We start from the raw sequence: 20,090 nt of genomic DNA, 5'->3' as shown, positions 1-20,090 counted from the left end.
GTGGTAAAGGAGAACTGTATATGGGAGCAATTTGTATCTGGAGACCTTACCAAATAATGTCATAAAAGAGACTGTATTCTGCAGTATGTTGACGGTTCTTACTAGCTGTGGATACGCGGACCTCCTTGTACGTAATGCAACCCAGCACCATTTTACACTTGCATATGAAAATATTATCAGGGTTCTGCAGAGTCTGGTAATGATAATAATTCAGCATTACAACAAATAGGTAGCACTTTTATTTTGTTCTATATTTTAGTGTATCAAATGTATTTCATTTCTTGCACTGTAGTAGCAGATTGAAACCATCTGCTCTCTTGCCACTAGTCCTGCAGTCTAACAGAAAGTCTCAGTTCATTTTCCTTGAGGCCAGCTTGCTTTAAGGCATGTGTACCAGGACTATAATCCAGCTGCTGAATGTTGATACAAATCCAGACCTATGCTCATGAGTCTTTTAAATGGAAACAGTACTTGTTGCCAAGGATTGGAACAGAGATAAACTCAGTTTGCTTTTCTCTCTTCCCTCCTCTCCCCATCCCCTTTACAGCTCCATCCCCCATCACAGTCATAAGGAAAGACAGGACGTCCAGGAATAGTGTGTCTCTGTCTTGGCAAGAACCCGAACATCCGAATGGCATCATCTTGGACTACGAGGTCAAATACTACGAAAAGGTGGGAAGAAAGGTTGAAGGGGAGGCTTTCGTGCTTATAATACTGTAATGAAATTATTGCATCTTGCCGATGTTAAGGATTCAGAGACCCCCCCTTTTCACTCACTGTCCGCCTCAACGTCACTAAGTGTTGAAACTGTTCAATTTTTGGTAAGGAGAACAAACATCATGAACATATGCAGTGAAATTGTTAAGTTGTGTTGTCTACCAGGTTCATCCTCAAACACATCAGAACATATATAGAAAGTAATGCAGACAAAGTGTAACACTTTTTTTTTTCCTTGAGTACAATTTGCTTACTCAGTTCTATTATGCTGTCAGTATTTGTACATTTATTTGTCAGCATCCATGTGCTGGTGCTTCCCTGTGGTGCAAGCATCTTTTAGACAAAAATTATTTTGAAAAGGGAAAGGCAATCCTTTGGGCTGGTTTGAACTTTAAGAGTTCCCACTTTTTATGAATAACTGTATTCTTCATAAATTGTATGTAAATAAATACAAACCAAAGAAAATCTGCCATTAAATAGGTTCTGCTCTATATTGACATTTTATTGTATTTACAGCTGTTGATTTCTACATCCTATATAGATCTGTATTTAGGAAAAAAACAAATCGTCATAACAGAACGGAGTTTTTTCTACTAAATCTTACTGGTAGAATTGAAAAGGCCATAAATTGTTGTGAAGATTGTGAAGAGCAGTATTAGCCATTTTTCATCAGAGAGACCTTTCGATAGAATATATTGTTACTGAAGCTGACAAACTTTGAAAAAAATGTCAGAAATAATGGTTTAATTTAACATTTACTAATGCTGATTCTATCTAGAAATCAGGCTTATATTTCATATGTCTCAGGGGAGACAGGGTGCCAATATCTACTCAGAGGCTGATGTTAAAAAGACTCCATGGATATTCAGTTAGTCTTTAGAAAGTTTTCTCATGGACTGTACCAGTGGGACAATGATAGTCCACGCCTGATGTTCAGTTGAAGGATGGAGATCAGAAGGCCATATTCTGAAAAGATTTCTCTCAAATTAATGTGCCATCTGATTTGGGGTGGGTTTTTTTTTGTTGAGAACTTGAACCTTCAAAGACCTTGGTAAAATCTGAACATGAGTAATACTGCTGATAAAAGTGGAAAAAGAAAGCTTCCTAAACATTTCAGTTCAGTGTCACCTTATAGAACAGTAGCCTATAGATCAGCAATGTATAGACGTTTATACAGTCCTAAAATGACATTCGGCCCTTTGAGGGCAACTGCGAGGCTGATGTGGCCCCCAGTGAAAATGAGTTTGACACCCTTGCTATAGATTTTCATTTTTGTTTTTCTTTTTTCTTTTTTTTTTCTTTTTTTTCTTTTTTTTTTCCTCCCTGTTATTTCAATGGCTGCAGGATCAAGTCTGGATCCTGGGCTTGAGAAGTGAAAGAGAACCAGCTCATACATCAGATTGTCTTTATTTGTGCATCATCAGCACTGAAGGGACACAGAAATCATTTAGACTCACTTGTTCCCATTTTTTTTAAAGAAAATAAAAAGAGATACTGCCCTTTAGTAAGGTTTGGAATAGCTATTTACCTCACAAAGAGACTATGCCTGAAGTATCCCAGAACTCCAGCCTGTTTTGCACAGGCCAGGTTATTTATCTGCATGATTAACTTGTGCTTCATTTGAGACCTCCCTGGCTTCCCTTTCTGCTGGCGGCCGTACGTGTATTTCCCAAGCCCTGCGGCAGCCCCATCTCAGATCCCCCTCCAGTCTCCCCAGTGCCAGCCAGTTCTGCACGGGTACCACAGGGTGTAACGCACGGGTGTGCTGCACATTGTGGCATTAGGGTGACCTCTTTGTTTTTAGGTGCTCCAAAGGGAGAGAAGTTTTTCCCCTTGTGTGCATTTAATTCATTTTAACTGAACAACCAATTAGTGTATTTGGGGTTTTTTTGCAATGTTTTGATCATCGTTCTACACAGAAATTTCTACACAAGAAAATTGTCACCTTCCAGTACTGTTGTAGGCACAGACAGCATGTGGCTGCTGTTCCCACAGAGCATATCCAGTCTCATGGAGCAACTGGTTGTCATAAGACAGCTTCATAAGACAACCAGTTGTATGATAGTGACCTTGCACATGTGTTTCTTCCCTTTGAAGTCTGTGATCAAGAGTTCATATGCACCAGGCAGCTTTCTTAAACCAGAGAACTAACTGCTTGACAATAGGAGCCAGACCATTTAAAGCAGGGGTTTTAAAAAACAAACCTCTGATGCCAGCGTTTTTAATGTGTGGTCGGCAGCCCCTTGGGGAGTCAGAGGCCCATTCCTCAGGGTTTATGAAAGGTAACTAAGAAAAGCAAGTCATTGCCAGGAGACTTTAATCCATTGCCCTTTTTAGATCTGCAAATTGAAAAAGGTTGAAAACTACTACTCTGTACGTATTAAACTTACCTGAGGTCAGAGCATCCCATGCTGGACTGTAACTCTCCATTTCTTCTCCAGACACCTCTGGAAGATGCTGATTTTCAGTCTGAGATCTCTAAGCAGCCCCCTCCTCCTCCTGTTTTGAAAAGAGAGCTTTCTTTTTAAACTAGTCAAGTTTGTTTGGCTTTCTGCTTCAGAAATTATCTTGGTTGTGCTCATCAAAAAACCCGCTGCTGTTAAGTGGCAGCTGATAGGAAAGAAACCCTTCACAATTAGCAATCTAGGTATTTCTCCTGACAAGTCATACCTGATTGCTGATAGATGATTTGTGTTGAGCCGTTCTTTTCCCTCCTTCTTGTTTTTACCTGCCATACCTTTTGTAATCTCATAGAAATTAATAAATACAGCATTAACAGAGTAATACAGGTCAGCCCAATTCTGTCATATACCTTGTCCATGTAAATTTGTTGTTGTTGTTTAGGCTTTTGTTTGTTTTACTTTGTTAAGTTGTTCTTAAATTTCAAATAATACATGATATTTATTGGCAACTGCATGTTACTGATATTCAGCTATTCAGCTATTCAGATTTGGAATAAAAATAGAACATCCTATATCTAAATTATGATATCCTATAGTTTTTCTAATGCATTATTGGTATAAAGCATGTGGAAAATATTTGTTTTCTGCAAGGGTAACTAGTTAACCTATTCAAGGGAAGAGTTTATTCTCTCTAGCCAAGAGAGAACAAAGCTTTATATGATGTTTCTAGTGAAATTAGGAGCTACAGTTTTGGGAAACTATTATTTTGCATTAACCTATGGAATTTTAATGCATAACATTATGAACTGAGAGTGACAATTTTTTCAAACTCAGTATTTGGAATACAATTGTATTTTTCTGTAAAAATCTATATGGCCTGTTTATGAGGCCCCAGTTTCTATTTATTGAAAACATTTGAAAGAGATAAAATCCTCTTTCAGAGGAATACTGTATAAGACTTCTAGGTATTTATTTTACGGTAAGGCATAACATTTTATGTTAAGTTAATGGTACCGAATGACACCCCGGTTTAGTCCATCCATATAATGCCGTACTGGAATTTAATTGTTTGGCTGTGAAAGTGCACATATAATAGAAGTCAGGTTGTTTTTTTTTTTCTACACAAGCAGATACTTTTGTTTCCTCCTTGTCCTCACTCCCATGATTATGTTCTCTGAAAGGAGTACCTTGTCAGGCAAACGTATAAAAAAAAATCTCCCAAATACTGCACACAAACTATTAATTGCCTCATTTAAATATGTTACAGTAACTAAATCCTCCACACTATTAAGGTGAAGTCATCTGCAAACAATAAGTGACATTGAATGGTAGTCTTACAGTACTAAAATAGGTTTGCCTTTACCATCATTGAAACTGCATGCTCAGTTAACCGATGAAAGCCAACAAATAAATAATATTTAATTAGTGCTCTTTCTGAGGCTGAAAAAGTAAATTATATGCAAATGTGCTTAGTTGCTTTAAAACTCTTATTATTTTGGCTTTGGGGGTAGGTAGGCCACGTATACTCCACAAGGTTTGTAGGAACTGTCGTATTGGTGAACAGTTCACACCTGGCAATAAGGGGAAACAATATCAGGACTGTGGGTTCCTCCCAAAGATGTGTAGTCTGTTTTTGGCCTCTCAAGTGTACATGCAGCTGATAGAGAAAACGTTCTTCCTCATATAATATAAACACTTGCTGTACATATCTGAGAAAGGACACACCGTTCACTCTTACTAGTACTGCTACTATAAATGTTAAAGGTATCCAAAATATGTCTTTTGTAAAACATAGTTTAAAATTATAAAATGTCATCTGCAAATGAGACACTAACAGTAGTGGGATTTGCTTCCCAGTAAAGATTGTGTCTGGTAAACCAGGCAGGAATATTCAGGAAGAATACGCTTTGTGCATCCAAGTTCAAATTTATCATCGGAGTGTTTGATTAAAGTTCTGCTTGGCAAAGACTGACTCTGCTTTTTGTATATTCCTTCTGCTTATGGCAGCTATAGTGCTCTATCTCTGAAGTTTTACTTCATCCTCAAGAAAGATAAACTTGGGCTTTTATGTGGTGTTTCACTGATTTGATTACTAGTAATGTAAAAAATGACTTACAAAATATGTGTGTAAAAAGCTTACCATAAACTAAGATACCATGATATCCTCCATACCATTGTTTTAAACGTTTATTTTCCAACTCCCATTGTGGATTATTAACAGACAGGGCCATGACTATATTTTCCCTTGCACGTATGTATCTGCAGAAGAAGGAAATGTTTGCATTTCATAAAAGCAGACTGAAGTGAGATCAAAATGAATGTCCAGTCATAGCATACACAAAAGATTTTATGTTTTAAAGGCAAGACTATTATGTCTTTGAAATTAAAATAGTTGCCTACATTGAACTGAACGATGAGATAAGGAAAGCCTGGAGATTGTAATACTAGGCCTTTGTTAGTGCAAAAATAAATAATTTTATGTAAACCTGTTAGCTCCTTAGAATGTCTTTCTGTAAGTTTTCTCCCCTGATGACACCAAGCTGGGAGGAGTGGCTGACACACTAGAGGGCTGTGCTGCCATCCAGTGAGACCTGGACAGGCTGGAGAGTTGGGCAGGGAAAAATTTAATTAAATATAACAAGGGCAAGTGTAGAGTCTTGTATCTGGGCAGGAACAACCCCAGGTTCCAGTATAAGTTGAGGAATGACCTATTAGAGAGCAGTGTAGGGGAAAGGGACCTGGGGGTCCTGGTGGACAGCAGGGTGACCATGAGCCAGCACTGTGCCCTTGTGGCCAAGAAGGCCAATGGCATCCTGGGGTGTATTAGAAGGGGAGTGGTTAGTAGGTCGAGAGAGGTTCTCCTTCCCCTCTACTCTGCCCTGGTGAGACCACATCTGGAATATTGTGTCCAGTTCTGGGCCCCTCAGTTCAAGAAGGACAGGGAACTGCTGGAGAGAGTCCAGCGCAGGGCAACAAAGACGATGAAGGGCGTGGAGCATCTCCCTTATGAGGAAAGGCTGAGGGAGCTGGGTCTCTTTAGCTTGGAGAAGAGGAGACTGAGGGGTGACCTCATCAATGTTTATAAATATGTAAAGGGTGAGTGTCACGAGGATGGAGCCAGGCTCTTCTCGGTGACAATCAACAGTAAGACAAAGGGTAATGGGTTCAAGCTGGAACACAAGAGGTCCCACTTAAATTTGAGAAGAAACTTCTTCTCAGTGAGGGTGACAGAACACTGGAACAGGCTGCCCAGGGAGGTTGTGGAGTCTCCTTCTCCGGAGACATTCAAAACCCGCCTGGACGCCTTCCTGTGTAACCTCATCTAGGTGTTCCTGCTCTGGCAGGGGGATTGGACTAGATGATCTTTTGAGGTCCCTTCCAATCCCTAACATTCTGTGATTCTGTAATTTATAACAGAAAACTGTCTCAGAGAAGTATCAGGAAACCATGAAGTGGTCCAATGCTGATTCCCTTTCTATTCTTAGTGTGCAATGAAAATGTGCCATGGTAAACATTTTTATAGTCATTCTTCGAACACTAGGTCCAGCTCACCCTATTTAAGATTTTGTTTCTGGATGGTAACTTTTAGGCACAGGCTTAGGTGCCTTTTTTTTTTTTTTTTTTTTTTTTTTTTTTTTTTGTCCTTCACTGTAATTACTCATGTGCATAATGTTGAACATTATGTGGAGATTCTGGCAATTTCCCTAACTATGGTGCAAATGTTTCTGTTTCTCTCTGTACTAAAGACTGCCAAGAACAGGGCAGTTAGGTTTCTGTAGCACTAAAGTGAACAGTTTGTGACATCAACCTACTATCTTAGAATAAACCCAAGTTTCTTACTCTAGACAGCACTATAGAGCAAGCACACTAAACCAGCTCTAGGCACTTGAATTTTTCACATGAAAATGAGATGGCTTCGACAATGAATATGTTGAGTATTTTCCAACCTCTGTAGTTGCGCATCAGCACTCTAGTGTTGTCAGAGTTAAAAGGTCAGTACCTTGCAAGCTAATGCGATGCCATAAAACATAACAGGAATCAGGTGAGATTGTTTGCATCTGACATACGTTAACTCAGATTCTGGTTTCAACTGGGCAAAACTCAGTGATTTTAATGTGTTTCAGAGCATTCAAAGTAAAAAGGCAGCATATGAAATCCCCACCACCTCTACAATAAAAAAGTTCATCTTTGCAAACCTAAACAACTGAGATTCTCACAATTCCCCGCTTGTGGCGGCTGTCCAAGATTTTTTCTGAGGCAGTTCCAGCTGCCATTTTTAGGAAGCCCAAAATGCTCTTTTGATACAGGATGGCTTTAGTAAAATAAGCAATACCTCAGATCCCAAATGCATACTTGAATTATTAGACTGTGTGCTTACAGTGGGACTGAGGCATACTTTTATCAGAATTAGTTTTTTATGCAGTGTGAAGTGCATCCAAACTTACTATATTACAAAATGGCCCATTTCTTATTTTGTATAAGAAGTAATTTTGTCAGAAATACATGACTGTTAAGCAGGGTGTTTGTGAACATACCATCTGTAGTGGGCACACATCTTACTCTTTAGCAAAAAGCATTAAGGAGCAAACACGTGTTTCCTTTCTGGCTACTAAAGACCAAGACTTATTCAGGAGTAAGTTCAGTGATGCTTTGCACAAATAAGGATGTACACATCAGTCTCATAGTTTTTATAGCATAGTAGAAAACTAGTTATATTTGCCTGTTTGCAGAGCTGAGGTGAGGAGCCTGAGTAGAGTTTCTCTTCTGACTGTTATAAAGGTAAACAACACCTTGTAAAAGGAGAGGCAGTAAAAACTGCATCCTGCAATAGCTCTACGGGGCCCTAAAATGTCTTAAGTTTGCCTGTTCCAGTTCAGTGCAGTAGGCAAATGTGTTTTATAATTTTTAAATAACATTTTCATCTTCATTTTCTTGTTATATTGCAAACTGTGGGTGAAATGATGCAAAGCCATTTATTGAAAGGTCATATACTTAGCATGTCTAGTATTTGATTTGCAGCACAAGGCCATAGAAGCTCTAATGATTTAGGTTTCTTGCTAATGAAAAGATTTTTAGCTGATTGAAAATGCATGGCTGTACAAGCATTTGTCAGGCTGTAACTATTCGAAAAATATGCCGGTGCTCTCCAAGTGATTTGTAGTAATTTTCTACCAACCACCTCTTCTTTCTGTTTTTTAGGGTGTGGTTTTAATCTGATAATTTCTCTTCCCAAAAGCAGGAACAAGAGACAAGCTATACTATTTTGAGAGCCAAAGGAACCAATGTTACCATCAGTGGCCTCAAACCTGATACCACCTACGTCTTCCAAATTCGAGCCCGAACTGCAGCTGGATACGGGACAAACAGCCGCAAGTTTGAATTTGAAACCAGTCCGGATTGTATGTATTTGTTCAAATAGTTCAAACTGACATCCTGCCCAGTTTGTGATTGATTTGAATGGCTGCTTTCACTCCCTTTCTAGTTCAGTAAATACGACTTCATAACTATTTATGATGTGTCTTTCTGGGTAGCGTTACTGTATAACTTTATGTTTTATCATTAAACTTTAAACGGGCTGTAAAGAGTATACCATGAATATCACAGGTAGTATTTTCTTACATTCCCTACTCAACCTCTGCCTTGTGCCAGAATCGATACCTGCCGAGAGAGGAGGTCCAACAGAAAACCAGATTCACAGCCTCATGCTGTTCCAACTTCGTGGCATGAACCCTATGGGCTATAAACCCTCGCTCCAAGAGAATTAGTATTATATTGGTCTGTTGCTCCTGTGGGTCAGTGTGTAATTCTCCACATTGCTGTGAAGCGTAGCTGATATCTCCTGCATGGCCTTGAGGTGAAACTAATGTGCACAGGCCAGGAAGAATGGTCATTCACTTGAGTAGCTGGGCTGTTTTGGTCCATTCTCTGTCACTAAATTTCTGAGTGGCCTAGGGGAGGTTATTTACTTGTCTGGCACTCCTTTTTCTTTTCTCTAATGCCTAGATAACAACATTACTTAACTGACGTGTTCTTTACAAGTTCTGTTATTATATCAGAAAGACTCTTAATACAGCTCGTAGTCTTAAATGTTACTTTCTCATCACTTCATACTAGATAGTAAATCAGACCTTTTCTTTGCTAGGAGCTGAAAGTGGCTTAATGTGTCAAAAAATCAGCCTTTGCTTCGGTACCCAGTCACTAGTGTTGACTGATGCTGCATAATCAAAGACTGCTTTTTAGAAGGTCAGGCTTATAGGAAGGAAGACTCATCTGCTGATCAGAGTTATAACACAACTCAGGACTATAATTTTGGTACGCTCTCATAAGGCTCATTCATGTACTCATGATAAGGCTTGAGAACCCATGATGTAAGAAGTGCTCAGCTAAAAGCAATCATATTTTAACCAAGAAGACTAGCATTGAGGCAAATGCTCTTTCACTTGGCATCTGTGTATTTTTGAGATATGTTATGTATTTCATCCCCACTTCTTCCCTCCCCAGCTCAGCTCTTATTCTGAAAAGCAAACAAGCTTCTTGTTTAAAAAAAAAAGTTACAAATTGTCGTTATTGGTGACATGCAGCTTTGGCATACTGGATGAAACTGAAACTCAAGATAGGACAGACAAGTACAGCAAGGAGAAGAAATCAGTTGCAGTGATAACAAATTTCATAATTTAGAGGTTAATGAGTTTTCTCTGCAATGTAATGCTAAGAAAAAAAAAAAGTAGCTGTCTGTTAATGTGGATGGTGGCAGAATACAGCAGTGCACATCTCAGTAACAAGTGTACAAGTTACACAGATAGACAACAAATGGCATAACTTTATTCTTATTACCAAGTTATGATAACTAAGTGACTTCAGTTGGAGGTTTGTAATAAACAGAGACTTCTTCCCAAGAGGAATGGTGTGACTCCAAGCAGTCACGAACACAAGCTGTCTGATTTCTGGGGAGATGGAGGGCTAGCTTTCAGCTCAGCTTGGACAGCTAACTTGAAGCATAGTGCTGGGGCACCTAATTTTGCTGTGCTCTGCAAAGTCCAATAGGTGTCTGCCGAGGATTGTTCATAACACCTAAAATCTAAAGGTGTCCTGTCACTGTATAGCAGTCTAGTGCACCAAAGCTCCATGCATAGAAACCTCAGGGAAGCATCCAATGTAAGGCAGAAAATAGCCCTTCTTTTTTCCTGTAGGCATTGATTAACCCTGGGTAGTCCTTATATCTGCTTCTGTCTGCCCTGAATTGTCACAGCCTTCGTGGGGATACTGTCAAGCTTAACGGGGAAGCTAAATTCATCAAAGCGCTTTCCATCATATGGAAGTGAGGGTGATGAGTATTGAGTGGTGGGGATTTTTCGCTAAGGAAAAAGCCCTTACTGACTGACAAAATATACGTATGTTTGTATTTACATATATGTTTTTATATAAATATCGGTTTAACATCAGTTACTGCAATCAGCAAGAATAAAAATCAGCAGTACCAGAAACAACTTTGTTGAATTGTCAAAGATGGCCGGATTCTTTTATTTTTTTCCGTGGTATTTATTTGTCTGGTGAAAAATTACTTAGTAGATTAAATATTTGGCAGGAGACCAAATGCCATAAAGTGATGACTCAATCTGTCAGTTCTCTATACGAATGTCAATTGTTATGTAATCAATGTTATGTACGGGGGGAGTTATTTATACATTTTTATGTTAACTTTCCAGCATTCTCCATTTCCAGTGAGAATAGCCAGGTCGTAATGATTGCCATTTCAGCGGCAGTAGCCATTATTCTCCTCACTGTTGTGGTGTACGTCTTGATTGGCAGGTTAGTTTATCGTTTGGTTTGCACGTTTACTCCCACCTCCGTCTCCCTGAGGGGCTTTGATGGGCATGGCAAATTGGGTGTCGTCGGGCAGTAACGTGGCTGGTTTGCACCTTCTTTGTCTGCTGCCCAGGAGCTCTGAATACTGCTTCATGCTTGGTAATGAGCCCGCTAACGTTAGCAGCCCCAATCATGCAGCAGTTGTTAAAAAATGCTATAAACACATTCTTAGGCAACTGTAAAATTAAACTGTAGGGGTCAAAAATCAACAAATCCTCTCATTAGCCAATTTCCTCAAATTCCCTGAGAACATAACATGCCTCTATAGGGCACAGAGAATGTAAATATAATTAAATTTCAAACAGGCATTTAATTGTGGAGGGAAAACATTTTATTCTGTTTCCACCTGCAGTTAACATATAAAATTCTTTATAATCATTCTTTTTTTCTCTGTTGCTTGTAGATTCTGTGGATACAAGAAGTCTAAACATAGCGCTGATGAGAAAAGGCTACATTTTGGGAATGGCCATTGTAAGTTACTGAAGTCTTTTAATGCTTCCAGATCTGTTGAATCCATCCCCTAGATAACTGATATTTTTCAATTTTAAAAAGTCATACCTCACTTAAATGAAGGTGAAATTGGAAAGAGAATTATCTCTTCTCTTGTGAGTAAGGAGATTTTCCCCAAACAATTATTCTTTGTTTCAAATCCTTTCATCTGTGTTCAGATTAGTAATGAGCAAAACATTGCTGTCTATATGTTCAAACAATGCGTGTGGTTAGCAATATGGTATAGATTCTGCTGTGCATTACTGAAATGCAGAGTGTAACTTCAACTTCCTCATTATCAGCTGTATGAAGTCTAAGAAATGACATCTTTTTCCCAAAGCAATATATAAAATCAATGAAACCTGCGTTGATGACTACTGAAGGAACTGTGAAAATTGCTTGCTTGATAAGGTTTGGAATTATTCTAAGCATAGGCTGAAAAGTGATTTGGAGTAGTTTCTTAAATTAAGAATAACTACTAAACAAGTGTCACACAAATTAATGCATGTTTGTTTGGGGTTTTTTTAATCCAGCTCCATTTACAAACATGTTTTGTTCAAGTCCTGATTCCCTCCTTTCAAGAATGCGTATGTCTATGCTTTCTTTGTGCCCTATCCAAGACTAAGAAGAGAACCTTTTTATTGACTTGTAATGTCTTTGTAATGCAAAAATCGTGTATAGTTTGAGGTTTTGCTCATCCGGAGGAATCTGGGCTACTTTTGAAATGTGTTCAATAAGCCAAACCCGAAGCCTATTTCTGATGTTTGCATACCTATTTTTAGTAAGGCTGAATGGAACTTTATTCATGGCTACTCTGGGTCGTTCAGCCATGTCCTGTGAAAGGAGCAGCGTAGAGCAAAATCCCATCCAAGAGATGCTCAGGAGAAGACAGGTTGATTTTCTGAATGCAGGCAAGTGTCCTGGCTACCAGGGAGAAGGAGCTTGCTATGACCCATGGCTGGAGTGGAATGTCATCCTGCGGTATATCAGCTCCTCTCTGATCCTGGGTCCTCTCCGCAATGTACATAACTCTGAAGCACTTTTTTACAGCAGAGGAGCTGTGGATTGTGAATACTAGATCACAGTCAAAGCTCCATCCATACCCTCTTTAAAATAGAAATACATTAGTTTTAGATCTGGAGGAGCTGAAAGGAGAGGAAGGTCATTGTTTAACTTTCCTGATCGGGAATAGTGGGGGATTCTTGGGTTTTTTTTCTATCACGAAATTTTGGATTTTTTTCATCCTTTGAGGCTGAGATAATGTCCTTCATAAACACCAAGACTGGAAATTTATTTTTTTTCTAATGAGCATGTTTTTAATAGGAAGCAGTAGTTTGTCTTTGAAACTCTTTCAGCTCCATATAAATATCCTGCTGCACTGTGTAAAACCATGTCAAACCATTTATTTCTATTGCTTAGCATGTTATAAAGGTGAGTGGCACTGTACCATCTGCAAGAAAAGAGCTGTCGGTACCATAATCAGATGCTTCCCCACCAACTATAATTAACATTTTAATGAGAAATTTACCTGCAGTATTTGGAAATTAGAAGTGCTTCCTAGCCCTGTGACAGTGAAGTAATGGTTCTCTGACTGTTCATATTATTATTATTTTAAGTTTGGAGCTCCTCCTTATCTCCAGAGAGCCGTGAGCGTGCATATCCACAACACGTGTGCTCCTTCCCCTGCACTGTCAAAGGGTACACAAGCTGTAGCAGTGGGTTTGCTTCATGCAGCCCAACCACTGCTAACCAACTAGTCTCAAAAAAATCTATACAGTTACATGAGGCCCATAGAATTAATGCTTCATCATCCAAAGTTAATGAGGTTATAAAATAAAAGCAGCCAGTAAAAAAAGTGTCACAGACAAATAACAGGTCAGAGTTTGCTTTCCTTACTCCCACACAATGGAAAGTAGCAATCACTATTCTTAAACATGCAAGTGCTGTTAAATTCCTGTGGATTAAATTGCTTTTAATTTGGCTTTAGTTATTTATGTACTGTTTTCTGAGCAGTACCATGCTGATTCACCATGTTGTAAGAACAGAGCCAATCATGGAACTAGTATTTCTGTTAGAAATTATTGGAAACTATTTATTGATTTTGCAGATATTTATCTGTTAGATTTTGTATGTATGTGTGTGGCTGTTGTAACTTTATTCTACTAAGTTACAGTCTTTCTCAAAGGATAAGAAAATTGCTCCTATGAACTAAAAAAGGATAAAGTAACTTCCATGGCTGTCGTAAACTTTCAGCATCTTAAATACAGCAGCTGGTTTATTTCAGTCACTTTATACTGAATTACTTTAAAAAAGGCTCCAGCCATGAACTATTCCCTGCAGCCTTATTACAAATCCTATAATATTACTTCAAAGGATCAAAAATGTTTCACCTCCTCAGATCCTCTCCCTTTGCCTTCTTTGGCTAGGCCCTTTTTATTTTTTTGCTACCCTTAGGGCAATTCATGCTGTTAAAATGAAAATGTAAATTATTATGTTTGCACAGAATGAGCTGTAAAGTAGTACAGCTTAACACATGTGCATGTGTTTATTATCTGTTTTTCATGACAGAACCCAGTTACTATACAGGCTGCCCTTAATTATTGGTGTGAAGGGATTATTCTCCTTGCAGTCACCATCACCTGATCTTGGGAACCTCTGGGGTCAGCATTAAAAATCCGCAGCCAAAAACCCCACAGTGCAGAAGCTTTTAATTGTTGTTATTTTTATTGGAGGTATGAGGGAGCCTGTAATGTACATTCAGCATGGACGGAAAGGAGCATTTACAAGATTTTTAACCAACAGCAATATACAGCCAATTACTTTTTGTTTTACTTGCAAGTAATTCTGTAATCATCAGGCTCTTGAAGGAAACACAGTTGGCATTTAATGCCAAGCACACGCAGCCCTTGTGTTAAGAGCATGGCTCTTAGTTTGCATTGTTTTCAAGGCAATTAGCTTGGGAACTCAGTTTTATCATTTTTGTCAATTTTGAGGCCAATAAATCTCCAAAAATTGGTTATTATTTTCTTTACATACACTTGGGATTGTTTGAGAAAACAATGGTGTGCTCTAACTAATGCTCCAAAGGCATTTTTTCCCATCTGTGTAACCCAGCAAAAAAGGTTTAACTATTCTAGCAGTTCAACAAATTGATACGGTATAATAATGCCAAGGTGGAAAGGATATTCCCAAGTAGGTTAGGGCAGTGTTTGTAGGAGGAGTTAATATCTTTTGCAAGACCAACTGGCACAGTGAGGGAAATACACGTCTAGGAATGCAGGTTTTGTGTCAGGAGCAGAAAACTTCAAGCTGAATATAACAGATATTTCACTTTTAGTTAACAAAATATCTTTGTGTTCCAAACTGAATACAGAGGTAGGCACACAAGATACTGCATGCAAGCACAAGTAGGACCTTGAGCTAGGGAGGGGAATGAGGTTACACTTCGCCTTCAGCATCTTTGCTGGAGAGAAGGATTGGGAATGATAACCTGTTCCCCTCATCCTCAGTCCTGCTGGACAAAGAGATGTGGAGAGCTTGAAACTGCCTTTAAAGTCTTTCAGTCATTTGAACTAGTGCTTGCCCTGGGCAAACAAAACAATCCCTGGCCAGGAAATGGTAGAGGGGGACCAAAATAATAACACAGATGTTAAGGTAACTGCATGCTAGAACCAAACTTTAGTAAAAAGAACAATTGTCTACCTTCCTTGTACGTACTAGCAGAGGGATTGAGGCAGAGGTGCATTTGTTCACGTGTAATTTTCTTGTGCATCTGGTTGGAGGGCTTGGAAAGAAAAAGCTTGACTTAATGTGTTCTGCTTAATATATGCTTAAGGACTTTTCAGGTTGACTGTAGCATCACGCATTTTGTTCCTTGCCTCTTTGTTGTTACCTTGAAAGGGACAATATAAGGCAGCATCTAAACAGAGCAAGCTGGGAGGGGCAGGTAGTATTTTAATATTTGAAAAGCAGTTAAATATGGTAAGTGTAGATATATTTTAAATTGGTTTTCAGACTTAGGTGCAACGACTACATTTATGTCTCTTGTTTCACTCTATATTAAGATTCCTGGAGACCTGTCCAAAGCAGTTTGATTTGAAGAAGCAGTATACCTTTTTCTTCTGTTGATTTGATTTCTGTTCTCTCATGAGCTTTCTTTAGAAGGATTAATTAAGTCTAAGTAACATTTTCTCTCTGAATTTGTTTTTACACAGTAAAACTCCCAGGCCTGAGAACTTACGTAGATCCGCATACATATGAAGATCCCAATCAAGCTGTGCATGAATTTGCCAAGGAATTGGATGCTTCTAATATATCCATTGATAAAGTAGTTGGAGCAGGTAATGACTGTCAGATATATTGAACTAAAGATTTTTGTTGGATACACTGTTTTACATCTTTAGGTTTATACTTGTGACTGGAAAGAAAATGTTCTAAAGTCTTTGAATTAGTAGGTCATTTTCACAGCTGACTTCAGTGCATACGAAAAGTTAAGGGCTCACGGTTCTATTTTTTTCCCCAAAGAAAGCAGAAAGTAAGACAGTTTTTCAAAGAACATTCGTCAGCCCACACTTGGATGCAGCACTGTTGGGAGTGAAGAGAGTTCAGCCTCACTTTTATATTTCTCTTTAAAATCTGTCAGCACAGAAAATGGTATCAACTGTGAAGATGTTTTCTTTTTTTCACTTGAAAGGACTGTTGACTATTATGCCTTGACTGAAACCACAAACTCATTTCATACCAGTCACCACGCATCCATCAGACTGCAATGACCTTTGGTCATTGGATTGATTTTGGTCACTGCTTTGGATTTGAATTATCGATTTAGGAGGAAAGGGTTGTCTGTCTAATAACTGATTGTTTGAGCCGTACAGACGCCATAGATTGTTGGGTTTACAAAAACCAAACTGTTGAAATGAGCAGACTTTGTAGCAGAGGAGCCAGATTACAGAAATTCTCATCACACTGACTTGTGCATGTTGCAATGCAGCATGTAGTTCCTAATAGGATGTGTGCTTGTTCCTTGAAGTGAAGTGGCAGATTGTCTTGTCAGGTCAGAAGATCATAAAGTGTTAGCTTTCCTGCTAAAGTAAAGCATTTGTGAGAAGTACTATTGATTTTTAATCCATTGAAAATTACTAGTTCTTTTATTATTGATTTTCTGCTTCTCTCTAAATTTACTATTTGAATTAAAATCATGAGATGTGAGAGACACAGACTCCTACTGCACAGAAAAAGATTTTCATTTGCAAAAAAACAAGCTACTGTACTCTCCATCTCTCCTGAATCACCCAGTAAAAAGAAACAGTATTCATCGTCTCTTACTGCAGCTACTCAACTGCTTGTATGAAGCTAGGTTATTTTCTGCAAAGGTAGAATTCTTGTTCCTTGCTGGTTTTAATTTTGCCCCACAAGAGTGCACTGTTCTCCGTCATCTTCACTAAAGGCAGCAAAGCTCTGCTTACTGCACGTAACAGAGAATTAACATGGGCAAAGAGAAGAGAGTTACTGAAAAGTTAAGTCCAAAATCAGTATGTTTCCTTCTAAGAATTTCAGGACCCTTCGTTCACGCAAGTAAGCTTTCTAAATTTGGGTTCTATGCACTATATGAATCTAGAAAACAAATTCATAAGAATCAGTGATATGTCATATTTTATAGCTCATTGTTCTGGCCTATTTTTAATCAGCATGCACATGAGAATGAGAAGTAAATCAAAATTTTCCAAATGTGACCTCTGAAAATGGAGAAAGTTCTCTGAGAGGCTTCAAAAAGGGATACGTCCTAAAAGATTCAAGTGGTTTGAAAAACAGTCCCTTTGCTCCACTCCAGTGAAAGTGACAGTCGGTTCCTGCAGGTCCTCGACATTGAAACTTGGACTCAAGATATAATGAAACCACTTGTTGGAGACTATGACACTAAACTACATATGGCGTTACAGTTAGCATTCCCTATTAGCAGTTGCCAGAGATCATAGAATTGTAGAATAGTTTGAGTTGGAAGGGACCTCCCAAAGGCCATCTAGTCCAACCCCCATGCAATGAGTGGAGACATCTTCAACTAGATCAGGTTGCCCAGAGCCCCGTTCCAGCCTGGCCTGGAATGTCTCCAGGGATGAGTCATCTACCACCTCTCTGGGCAACCTGTTCCAGTGTTTCACCACCCTTGTAAAAAATTTCTTCCTCATGTCTAACCTGAATCTTCCCTCTTTTAGTTTGAAACCATCACCCCTTGTCCTATCACAACAGACCCTTCTAAAAAGTCTGTCCCATCTTTTCTTACAAGCCCCCTTTAAGTACTGAAAGGCCACAATAAGGTCTCACCAGAGCCTTCTCTTCTCCAGGCTGAACAATCTCAACTCTCTCAGTCTTGAGTGAGGCAGGGAAGAACAGATGAAATCAGGCTACAGGGTGCTGGAAGCTTCCAAAATGTATTCATAGCATCACTTTACACTGCTGTCATGTTCAGCATGCGGTAGCTTTTACATTGAGAGTGAGTGCCTCCAAGGCTGCTTCTGCAGGAACGATTCTTTCCTCCTCAAAAGCAGAAAGGCATTTCCTGTCTCTTACTTCAGTCAATGACTCATTTGAGTGAATGATTTGGTCTTTACCTGCCCTTCTCCTTTACAAACGCAAGTGTGAATGAAATTATAAAAATACAGTGATATGAGAAGAACAGATACATTTAACTGCATTGAAGTGTGACGTAAGTAATGAGACCTTCAAGTCAGGCAAGTAATCTTGATATTCTGAGGTACTTTTCCAAATAGTTTTTCACAGCTTTAGCCAGAAGTCTCGGAGAATAGAGGGCAGCTTACATAGCTTTGAAAACACACCTAAATGCAATAAGGAAATACTCTTGTCCAAAAGAACCTCAAGAAAAACACAAGGGATTTTAGTGGGAGGCTAAGCATAAGAAAATTGAGGTCAGGAGCCACTTTTTCATATTTTTCTTTACAGTAATTCTTTATTTTAAAACAACTCACTTCAGTTCAGCAAACCACGTAAGAAGTTTAAATCCAATTGGACAGCAAGAGAATACTACAGAAAGTGCTTTATTGATTTGGGATAGATTTAGGTTTGTGCTTTGCTGAACATGAAAGCAAGCATTTGCTTTTCTTTCAAAGTTTAAATGTGCTTGTAGCATAGTATCTTGTTGATCAAAGTATTTCTAAAATTTAGGTGCTATCTATCCATGAACTTATTGTGAAGGTTTGTAGTGTCTCAGTGAGGGCTTGTAGAATGTTGCTGAGGTTCACAAGGTTTATGAAACATTCAGTTTAGGTGCCCCTCCAGCTCCAAGGGAGTTCTGTGCACAGCAATACAATCATGATTTAAAATGCAGCAAAGTAAAGGGAGTAGCTAATTTCACAGAGTCATTTTTACTTGTCCCCTGGGTCTAAATGCACAGCAAATTCCATTCACTGATGCCCTGAGTAGCCTATTTAAAAAGAAATTAAGATCTCCTGAAGAGAGATCTTTATATTATGAACAGCCCTGTTAATATGTATTTGCTCTCCACATGTAAGTAGTCTGCAGGGTAGGTTATACGATGTTTATGTGTGTAGCATAATTAAAAGTAAACACTTCAGAAAGGCTTTACATAAAAAGCCATCAACCTCATCTCTTAAAATCAGTGCCAGGTTTTCCACCTTCCAAGTCAAACACAAGTCCTTGTTCCTCCTAAAAATATCTGATGATATCCAGCCCATTTCTTACTAGGACCACATTAAAATGATTTGCAGGAAAAAGATGTAGTGTAACTGCATGTCACTATGGGCGTTGACTAGAGTTACGTAGCACACATACTGCCATGTATATGAAAGAACTAAAAGTTAACATAATTGGGCTGCCCAATGAGCTTTTTCCATCAAAATAGTTTTCCAAGAAAGTAAACCCATTTTGTACTCACAGACAACAGTAAGCTCCATTGCTAGGAAGGGTCCAACTTTTAGTCTCTTACAGCGTCCACTGGCCTTGAGGCACTTGCGGAATCTGATTAATCACACAAGTTCTAAATTGTGCAGTCATGGCTGAATAGGACTGTGCTAATGGACATTAGCCATAACCTTTTCCTTCCCAAAAGTCGAACAGATATCAAATATACAATTCTGATCAGAAATGAAGGATTGATTGCTGGACTGCTTGCAGAAATAATAGCTATAGTCTCCATTGACAGTAACTGAACAATAGTTTTAAGAGGTTAGCTTCTTATAGCTTTTTGGACCATTGAAACCTAGAGAAAAGGGAATATGAAGCTGGACATTACAAGATTTATTTCAAACACTTTTTTCCCTTCCTTCTGTTTTCAAGATGTGCTTTGGTCTTCCTCTTTGCGGTGCTCTGACAGTATTGAGCTGGGGTTAGTATTTGAACTGAAGGAGTGTTTGCTCTTGGTAAAGTATACCAGTCATGTGTCTTGCAGAGGTTGAATATTTTTAATTAAGAATTCTGAACAGAACTCAACACCCATTAGTTACTAGTAATAGGTTCTACAACTCATTTCCTGAGCTGCTGCCTTTCTTGGCAGCCTGAAATACAAATAATGTTAGAAACAATAGATGTAATCTAAGTGTTGTTTTAGTAGTATATATGTATATAAAGATACACCCTGTTTTT

General features: G+C 38.7%; 1 protein-coding gene across 4 annotated transcripts in view; it reads left to right on the top strand.

Annotated features, from left to right (window-relative positions):
* EPHA3 (EPH receptor A3) overlaps positions 1–20,090 on the top strand; it is a 245,289-nt gene that overhangs the window by 179,701 nt on the left and 45,498 nt on the right. For 3 of the 4 annotated variants that reach the window (XM_065657422.1, XM_065657450.1, XM_065657439.1), the window contains 5 exons: positions 548–672; positions 8,356–8,518; positions 10,826–10,928; positions 11,389–11,456; positions 15,689–15,814. In XM_065657422.1, coding sequence (XP_065513494.1) covers positions 548–672; positions 8,356–8,518; positions 10,826–10,928; positions 11,389–11,456; positions 15,689–15,814 — 585 coding nt within the window. The remainder of the gene's footprint in view (positions 1–547; positions 673–8,355; positions 8,519–10,825; positions 10,929–11,388; positions 11,457–15,688; positions 15,815–20,090) is intronic. The other variant, XM_065657430.1, reaches the window with a different exon arrangement.

This window comes from Caloenas nicobarica, chromosome 1, assembly GCF_036013445.1.
Source record: "Caloenas nicobarica isolate bCalNic1 chromosome 1, bCalNic1.hap1, whole genome shotgun sequence".
Classification (NCBI taxonomy): domain Eukaryota; kingdom Metazoa; phylum Chordata; class Aves; order Columbiformes; family Columbidae; genus Caloenas; species Caloenas nicobarica.
Note: the sequence above shows the minus strand (reverse complement) of the source record. Positions and strands in the feature narration are given on the sequence as shown.